At 55.6% G+C, this 9,781-nt stretch overlaps 2 protein-coding genes across 2 annotated transcripts; both read left to right on the top strand.

Annotated features, from left to right (window-relative positions):
* Positions 1 to 247: 247 nt before the first annotated feature.
* Positions 248 to 1,524, top strand: BKCO1_790006 (g1 s-specific cyclin cln1; the record flags this gene model as incomplete). Its single annotated transcript, XM_020279140.1, has 2 exons — positions 248 to 457; positions 517 to 1,524. The coding sequence occupies 2 exons, from the start codon at positions 248 to 250 to the stop codon at positions 1,522 to 1,524; spliced, it is 1,218 nt and encodes a 405-aa protein (XP_020125749.1).
* Positions 1,525 to 8,091: 6,567 nt separating this feature from the next.
* BKCO1_790005 (uncharacterized protein) lies at positions 8,092 to 8,751 on the top strand (the record flags this gene model as incomplete). Its single annotated transcript, XM_020279139.1, has 1 exon — positions 8,092 to 8,751. One exon carries the CDS (start codon positions 8,092 to 8,094, stop codon positions 8,749 to 8,751), a length of 660 nt encoding a protein of 219 aa, XP_020125752.1.
* Positions 8,752 to 9,781: the final 1,030 nt, after the last annotated feature.

Below are 9,781 nucleotides of genomic sequence, written 5' to 3'. Positions count from 1 at the left end.
CCCCTCCTATATCCGCGCTCTAAGGTCTCTCCACAGACTCCGACCGGAACTCTGGACACCTTCCCTCGCCGTACACCAACTAATTTCATTCACTACCACGCCTACGCCAAGGCAGCCACTCTCTAATCCCAGTCTCTTCCCGGACTTTACCCTCCCTACCGTCACCGCCAGTTGCGTGCACGGTCACCCAGTCTATCCAGGAGAACAGACGTCCACTCTTTCCACACCATCGCAACCTCAGCTCACCATGGCTTACAACCAATCGTCCCACCGCTACGGCAACTGCGACAGCTACTTCGTCGAGGAGGATGATGGATTATATGCTATGCGTGCCGAGGCAAGGGAACGTGCTCGGGCAGTGGCTAGGATGCAGCAGCGCGCTCTGGCTGATGAGCTTTCGAGGATGACGGCAGAGGAATACCAAGAGGATATCCTGGACCACATGGAGCACATGGAGGTGAGGAATCTTCACCTCACCGCAGTTTGAATCGCTGCTGACTTAGTTCACCCTTTCAGGCCGAGACGATGCCTGACGTCAACTCCATCGACATCCAGACCGAGATCCAGTGGTTCATGAGGCCTTACCTCCTCGATTTCCTCGTCGAGGCCCACGCCGCCTTCCAGCTTCTCCCCGAGACCCTGTTCCTGGCCGTCAACCTCCTCGACCGCTACTGCTCCCGTCGCGTCGTCTACAAGCGCCACTACCAACTTGTCGGTTGCGCCGCCCTCCTCATCGCCGCCAAGTACGGTGACCGCAAGGAACGTGTGCCCACCGTCCGGGAGCTGAAGTCGATGTGCTGTTCGCTATATGACGATGAAATGTTCACGCAGATGGAGTGGCACGTTCTTCAGACCCTCAACTGGGTCATTGGTCACCCCACGGTGGACTCGTTCCTGCAGCTTGCTCTGTCCGAGGTCACCTACGATGCCGAAGTTGAGCACATGGCTTGGTACATCAGTGAGATCGCCCTCTTCCACAAGGAGTTCGTGTCGGTTCGCCCCTCCGTTCTCGCCCGTTCCGCTCTGGCCCTGGCCAGGTGCGTGCTCGGCCGTTCTCAGGCCCGTCAATCCGAATGGGCGGGCACCTACGATCCTGTTGTCGTCCTCAACCTGTCAAACCACCTTTACCAGCCTTCGCAGGTTCTGTCAAGGAAGTATGCGTCGATGCACCTGTCTGCGGTGTCTACTACTGTCGAGGAATTCCTTCAACGTCAAGCACAGATCGCCCGCCGCAACATCACGCCTCCCACGCCGCCTGCGCTTGAGAACCAGAAGCCCGATGCGGACGGCTACCTCACCCCGTCGACGCCTCAGAAGAGCCACTACGATGCTGTCATGCAGCACGGTTGCCTGACGCCGCCAATCACCCCTGATAACGAGTTCGGTCCCAACTACGCGAAGAACGTGCTTCCGAGACTGTACCCCGTTACCCCGACGTCGGCGCCGCAAGAAGCTCCTCAGCAGCAACAGAACCAACCCCAGTACGGCTACCAGCAATATCTCCAGCCGCGGTTAGTTCAATAGCTGACTGATAGCGTTGCCAGGATCGATGACGGAAAGATGGCGACATCATAGACGCATTTCTGTCCCGACCTGTCGCATCTCTTCTCTTTCTTGTACCAAAGACCTATGTATGAGCGTCATAGCGTTGCCCTTTTACCCTTGCTCCGTTTAACTATTGCATTGCAAGCGTCATCTTGTCTTTCGTCATTCTAGTAGTTTTGCTCTTGATCTTCAGCATTTCTTTTGTTCTTGGGACACTTCGAGATGGAACAGCTTCAGGGGGCAAAGGGCGGCGGAAGTGGTAAAAGCACCAGTCGATGAATAGTCTTGGGGATGGATATGGTCGGCGGTTTCCTAGACTCAGTCCATCCCTTTTGGATTAGAAATTCAAAAGGGTTGGATTCAATCTTGGGGCCCGTCTGTGAGATGTTCCTTTTTGTCCCGTGGAGGATTGAAATTGCGATTCTGTGGGCGAGCTCGAGAAGGCACGCAGAAGATCCTCTCCATCCCGGTGGTCGTAGAGATACCCTTCTTGTTTCTCATCTTTTTCTGGATTTTCCTTTTTTGCTTGCTGATATCTTTTTTCACGCGATGGGAAAGGTCGGTCACTGCTACACGCATACGACAAAAGCAGAAGGTACTTGATGTCAGACTGTTTGTTTTTTCCACCACACGGCACAGCTCAGACAAGAACCAAGAAAGGAAACCAAAAAAAAAAAGGGGGGAAAAGTTTGGCTCATACATCAGATTGAACAGGCAGGGCTTGAGCAACATCCGAGACTGAGCATTATCATCCCTTTTCCTTCTTTTTTTTCCTTCTTTCCATTCATGCTTGCTATCTGTCTACTCTATCTTTCCGCAAATCTTTTGTTTGGGCTTTGGCTGGCGACAGAGAAACACCAACTTAACCCCCCCAACCAACAAATCAAGAAAAAAACGTCATAAACCCGTAGAAAACATATAATGCTCATCAATCTTTTTCGCTCCCCACGTATTTGCGCGGCTCGTTCCTATTATTACTTCTTTTTTCTTTTTTGCTTTCTACCGGGAGCATGATGAGAACATGACATCCAAGAAAGAGAGAGAGAGAGAGAGACCGTTAGATGTAGTGACGGCATGATCTTCGCTCCATCATCATTCCCCCCTATTTTTGGGGGCACGTCATTATACCATTATCATTTCCAACTGCAGCATCGATTGGAGGCTTAATTTGTTTTTTTTTCTCAGGATACCTATGCCGTTATCCTTATCTATTTCCTGTTTCGAACTCCTTTCCGTTTCTATTTACAGCTGCCTGCCTATACTCTTTCCGTCCGTCCCTTGCAGCACAGCTTGCAGCAACCCGACAGTGTGACGACTCCGACGAAGACGACGACTCGGTAGCGAGAGGCGGGGATGGGAAATGTCGTTTGTTTGGTTGTATATCTCACACAAGTTTAATCTCGCGTCACCACCCCGGCGCGGCGTGGTGCGGCGTAGCGTGGCGCGGCGGGGCGACCTCAGCAATGGCGCATCACAAGCACGAAGCAGTAGTGGTAGGTAGGTAGATGAACATAATTAGCCGCCGGGGGGTGGTGGTGGCCTCACTAGCTCTCGAGTCGTTTTTATGGTTCAGCAAATCTCCGCCACCATTTCTGCCGAAAAAAACACACGCTCACATGCGCCAAAAAGGTGTTCGGAGAATGGCGAAAAGGGGGGGCGGAGGGAGGAGGGGAGGCGAAGTTTCAAGTTTCGAGAGGATCAAACCGGATGATGGCGATTGGGGGAGGGGTGGGGGCAGAAAAGTGGCAAAACGTACATATTGTTTCGGAGGACCCTGATGTGGGAAGGAGGAAGGGAAGGAAGGGTTGGGGGGGGTTTGGGATCGTGCATGCATGCATGTACGCATGTATGTACGTACATATATGTACTTGCGCTTGCGCTCGCGCCGCAGCATGTTTGACTGTATGGACGTGCACGCACATGCGGCGGCATGGCGCGAAAGAAAAAGGGTCTCACAACAGCCGTCCAGTGCACGGAGAGGACAAGAAAAAAAAAGTCCCGTCTCTTCTTCTCCCCCTTGATGTTTGGACGGTCCGCTTATGCAGCGTCGCGTCCAAAGAGGGGGAGGCGCGGGAAGGGTTTACTTTGGGCGCAGGCGGGCGGGTTGCTGCTGAGTTGTGCATGGCATGGGTGGGCGGGGGAAGAGGAATAAGGAGGTTTGTGCGGTGTTAAGCCGCGGGTTCGACCAGCTGTTGCCGCGACGCCCCTGTGCTCATTAATGGCCTTCTTTGGTTGGCGATGAGTAAAAAGACAGGCAGAGACCGGGGTTCGCTGTCCAAAGGGAGGGTGGGAAGTGGTTGCAGGCCACGGCAGCTATTCTAGCAAGGATGCATGTGTCTGTGCCCGCCGGTCGGGTGGGCGCGAGACGCGGTAGTGTAGGTAGGTATGCGTGTCGCGTGGGATCGACGCGCGACTGGGACACTTTTGCATACCTGGTCCGGAGGCACGCGACGGAGGCGGGACCGTAAGAATGGGATGGATTTGCGGGCGGGACTACGTGTTCTGCTTTTTCGGGCCTGGGGTCGAGATGGAGCCCACGGCAGAAGTCATCAGGCTGCCACTTTCTTTTGGCTTTCGCGTCTCGGCAGCGTGTGAGTCAGGCGCGCGCGTTGGTGTCGGTGTCGGTGGTGGTCAGGGACGGGCTGGGCTGGACGGCTCTGGACGGCACGGTGGGAAGCAGCAGCAGCAGGGTTGCGCGCGGCAGGGGACGGCGCCGCGCTGGTTGGCCGGGCTAATAATAAGCTGGGCGGGCTATCGTTCGAGGGGTGTACTATTGCCGTATGTCGTTGCGCACAGCGGGTGTTGGCTCGGCCATGCCGGCGGGCCATGGTTGGCTCGGGCGAGCGAGGGTGCGAGACTGCGAGGCTAGGTTTGAGTCGTGCTTTCCTCAGCCCTGCTGGTGACTTCCCAGCTCTGACGGTGGCACTGTGGCACCACCAAGCGCCTCGACGAGCGCTTATCTTCCCTTTCCCTTGCCTTTGCCGCCCGTACTTCCGCCCGTACTCCGTGCTTCCGCCCGCGGCGGCCAGACCACGTCATCGGCCCTGCTGCTCCAAGCAATGGTTTCTACCTCATCCCGCTTTCGCACATCTCTGCCGTCTGCCACCCGCTATTGTACGCCGTGAGCGCCACGCCCGAACGCCTAGAGACACGCCTTAGGCCCGTCGGGGACATTCAAATATCCCCGTACCGTACCACTTTTGCGCCATCTACTTTTAAAAAATCTCTCGTTTCAGTAATATGCCGACGGTAAGCCTTTCCAATCTTTTCTTCTTTCCCCTCGTTCTGGCCCGAGCTCGACCTTACACAAAGCTGCCCGCATTCCCAGCCGCCTCCATGCCACACGCGCCTTGGGCCGCGTGTGTACTACCTGTGGCGCTCGCCCACAGCCAGCCACACGGAACACCCCTAGTCTTCCTTTTTTTAAACCCTCCCTGATCTCCTTACTTACCGTTAGCCTGATATCTGTTGGCCCTTTTTGTTGAAAATTGAATGGATTATCTTCATTAGGAAGTACATGTGTCTCCGGTCGTCAGCACAGTTGACTAAATCACTTGCCACTATTCCTTCTTTTTTCTTCATCTTTTGTGCACGTTGGCCGAGATCTGGAAAAATATGAAGAAGAAACAAAGGGCAGCTGACCCATCGTCTCCTTGGCATTTTCGGCAGCAGCATTTCAAGGTCGGCCATCCGCCGCCCTATAGCGACGTCATAACGCAGCAGGAGCAGCAGCAGCCCTGCAGCACCGTCAGCGATGACGACGACCGCCTCGACGACGATCTCAGCAAAGTCCCGGCTTACAGGGATGTAGATGAAGACGCAGAAGAAGGATTATTTAGTGAGGCCGGGCAGCATCCGAATATGCAGTACCCCTCGATGACCAGGACTCAGCAGCGAAGGCATCGCAACACCAGCTGGAGAACGGCTATGGGGCGCCGGTGCAGAAGGAGTTGCGACGTTTCGCTAGCACGGTGCCTCGTTGGGTGCGCCGTCGCAGGTGTTTGGCTGTGGTTGTGGTTGAGGTGAGTCTTTCGACGGCGTTGTTACAGTGGGATTTTATGTAGAGAGATTCCTTACTGGCGCTCATTCCGAGTGCGCCGTCTATCAAAAGTTTTGATTCTATTTCTCCTGGCCTCGGCCATCATTTGCATCTTTTACCTTGTGCAGCCGGTTTCTCTATTCTCCTCCACACGCCACCCTCCTGAGTTTTCCTGGTTCCTGCGATATTGCCACTTCACCCGCAACCGCTTGATGAGCATTACTTTGATCAACACCACTCCTGAAGTTAGTCGCAAAATGCGCGCAGCATCGCTGAAACGACAATCAACGCCAACACCTCTGTCTTCGCAGCACAGTCGCAAGCGCAAGCCAGCACCACCACCTTTGTCCAAAGTACGTTGCTATGTTTTCTCTGCTCCCAGCAATACCTTCTCGCCCACTATCCTCACCAGGCAAGTCTTCTCACTTCACGTCCATGCTCTAGGCTGGGTTAAGCTGGCAATACATGCACACGCATGAACCCGCTCTATATATGGAAGCCGTTCTGAAAGAGCTCTAGACAATAATAAGCCGCTACACCCGTCCGCTGCACGCGTACCCGTCCACGAGCCCAGCCCTGTCTGCGGCACTCCAGTGCTGCGAGCGGTAAGGCTTATCAGCCCAGAAGCATGGCCTCATCTGCGCTTTCCATCCAAGTTCCGATCGTTTGCGAAGTAGGGCTTGGCGCGAGCTGAGGGAAGGCGCAGCACCATGGCTCCTTCTCCAAAGGTCTGGGCAGAGATGCATATGTATCTTCACGCCCTCCGCCGAAATTCCCCCCCTTTCTCTCTTCGTTCGCTCGCATGCCTCCGCTCACCCGCCCACTTCACCACTGCCGCATCGGCAACCGGCATCTCTGCCCCAACACCCCCGACCTGCTTCTTTCGCTCCCGAGGCCACGTCCTAAACTAAGTCTTCTCACTTTATTCTCCATGCTTTGGGTTGAGTCAACAAGCACGCAGGACGAGTACCATCCTGAAAGAGCTCGAAAACATGGTAAACAGCTGCACCTGTTTGCTGCACTCACACGCATCCGCGCTCTTTCTACATGGGTAGCCGAATCCAATGTCTGGGCATGTTTGCCTGGATTCAAGACTCTAACGTAGGTAGCTGAACCCAGACTCGACTGGCCCCAAAATGTTAATGCCGAAACCCCACACAGCAACTATGCCACACGGAGATGGTTTGACGCACTAGCATTTCGAATGATCGCTGACACTTGTTTCGTTCCAGCTGAACTCTAGAACATGGATACGACAAGCCGGGGCAACCCTGGATGTGCTCGCAGAGAAATGCTTTGGGAGGGATCGACCGCCTGTCTGCCTTGCGAATGCGCCCGCGAGGCGTACCGTGGGGCGATGCGGAGCAACCAATTTGCAAAGTTCGAAACGATGAAGGGATGTTGGCGATCGCCATGGTTCCAGAGACACATTTCGATGTTGAGTGCACCGAAGGGAGAAAGAAAGGTCACTACCTGACACGGGTTGTCAGAAAAATGTGGTATTTTGGGAACCAGCATCCCTCGGCATTTTGCGCAGAACAATCCGATGCTCTCCACGACGGCAAAGGTGGGAAATGCCATGCGACGAAGTGGTGCGGAACGTCGGTTTATTTGAGGGGCGCAGATCATGGAAAGCAAGGTGCTCGAGATGGTCGGGCGGCATTTCGTGAATCGTGCCTTGCTCACCAGGCCGGCCGATGCCGCTCGCTAGTGTGGGCAGAATGATGGCTGGTTTCTTTGCATCCCGCTGTCCCCTGTTGCGTGATATATGGCTGGTTGGGTCAGGGCTGGCGCCGAAACGGCCAACTGCTCGAGAGGGTGGTTGGCGCCTAGTGCTGGGTAAGTACGTAGCCATCTGGCACAGCCTCAACCAACACGGCTGCATCCGTCGATCGAACGAATTTATCTCACCTTCTTCTCGCCCGGCCCACACCCCGCACTGTTGCCGCGATCCAGCCTCGTGTTCTGCGCGATTTCTCGGCGCACGTCGTCGAATCACTTCACCTGCACTGTCCGGCCCCGCGGCTAGGCGTCCAACCGAGGCATTTCCATGTCGAGCTTGAGACGACGGACGCCGCCTGCGGTTTCCGCGGACGTTATGGCGGTCGATCGCTCCCGAGCTGAAGCTTTTTAGTCCTTGGCCCGGGCCAACGCCATTTGCGTCAACCTCTTCCTCTCTACCAATAGTGCATGCGCGTCAATCGTCCCGCAACCATCCTATTGGGGGCCGGCAAACCCCTCACGTCCCGCCGAGTCGTACATCCCTCCGAGTGGTCGACCAAAGCCATGGGCTGACCACATCACGCGAAGCTACTAAAAGCTTCGCCTTACCCTATCTTAGTCCGTCCGATCCATCCTGGGCCGCACTACTCCAAACACACAGTTTATCATCCCCCGGCATCCCTCCCCATCCCCGAGAAGACAGAGTTTCCTTTTTCTCGCTCCCCATGTCCACCTCCTCTCCCAACCCAACCCAACCCTTCTCAAACAAACCCACCACCACCACCATGCCCACCATGTCCACCACCACCCCACCACCAGCCTCAACACCAAAATACCACCCCCTCCTCTCCCCCATTTCCTCCTCGTCCTCCCCGCCCAGCCCCAGCACCAAAACCAGCTGCAGCACCCCCTCCCCTCCCCCCCACTTCGCCGCCGCCTTCCCCCCCTCCAACCCCAGCTACAGCACCAATCACCACGCCGCCGCCTTCGCCGACGTCGCCTCCGCCACCACAGTCGACCTCGAACTCGAGCCCTTCTCCGGCGCCGCCGCCGAACGCCCCGATCTCCACCCCCACCCGCACCCTCCTTCCGCGTCCCTGGCCCGCCAGTACCACCGCCGCCAGCACCGGCGCCGCTACGTCAGCCCCGTCCACCGCTTCTGCCGCGTCTTTGCGCTCGTCGCCGTGTGGGGCAGCATCGCCGTGTTGGCGGTCGCGCTGATCCTGTTTACGAGTTATAGGGCGATGATGGTGTTGAGCGGGAAGGGGGCGGGGGAGGGGGCTGGAGGGGGAGCTGGATCGGGAGGGGGAGCGGGAGGTGGGCATGGGGGTGGGGGAGGGGGGCGGCATGGGGGTTGGTATGGGGGGCATTGGTATGGTGGTGGGGGTGGGGGTGGTGATGCTGGTGGTAGGGGTGGGGGGAGTTGGTTTGCGTTGAGTGGATGAGGTGACTGACTGGATGGAAGGGAAGGAGTGTGTGGTGCATGTGATGTCAGTTGAGTGAGTTTCTTTTTTTTTGGTTTTTTTTTTTTTTTTGGTTTTGTTTGCTTCGGCGGTGGGGAAGGGGAAGGTGTTTTGTTGCTGATTGAGACTGTGTTGTTGTTGTTAAAGGGGATGATGGGTGTACAGAGCCGGCTGACTTCTTGTTTGCAGTTTGGATCCTGACCACGACCACTACTACTGCTGCTGCTGCTGAGAGTCTCCACTCTGCTTCACGATGCCGCCCGGCTATTGTGGGGACGAGCGAAAAGAGCTGGCTCTGACGCTTCGTTCCCCTCCCTGGCAGCTGCGGCTCATCGACCCCGCTGGCTCTCCTTCCCGTCGCCGATCGTTGTATTGGGTCATGGGGGGACATCGAGAGACTGCATATACGACTTGAACGAAGAGCAAGGAAGAAGGACACAACGTGGAAGAGATGGGAAAGTCGTAAACGCGTACACAACATCGTTGTGATCATATCCTGGCGACGTGGTGGCCACTCGGCTCAAGGGCATCTTCAACGAGGAGACTGTCTCCATTCATCGGGAGCTTGAATCCTTCCGCAACTACTACGTCTCACACCTTGATGGGCGTGGAATTCCCTACTCAACCCAGTGGTCGATGATAGGCAATTTACCAGGTACTCGAGTCTCACTGGTGCCACTGCGCTTAGGAAAGACGCTGAAGGGGTTCGTTCTTTGGTGGACAGGCGGCCGAGTTCCTTGACAGCATACTGTATTCTTAGATTCAGTTCTTCCTTTGCACATTTGTTTCTACGTTGGAACAACTGCCGGACCGTCTTAGCGTTGTATCCTATGAGAATCGCAGTACTGTCCATGTAGACATTCAAAGCCAGACTTCAGACATAGACGTTGAATTGACAGGCACAGTAAAGAAAAGAAAAGAAAGACACGACCGAAGAAGTCGGAAATCGAAGTGAAAATGTTGCGACATATTGTGGATCTTTTCGCAAAATTCGTGGCGGTTTACCCCTGCC

This window comes from Diplodia corticola (genome assembly GCF_001883845.1).
Source record: "Diplodia corticola strain CBS 112549 chromosome Unknown scaffold79, whole genome shotgun sequence".
Classification (NCBI taxonomy): Eukaryota; Fungi; Ascomycota; class Dothideomycetes; order Botryosphaeriales; family Botryosphaeriaceae; genus Diplodia; species Diplodia corticola.
The sequence above is the reverse complement of the archived record's forward strand: the minus strand, read 5'-3'. Positions and strand labels throughout refer to the sequence as shown.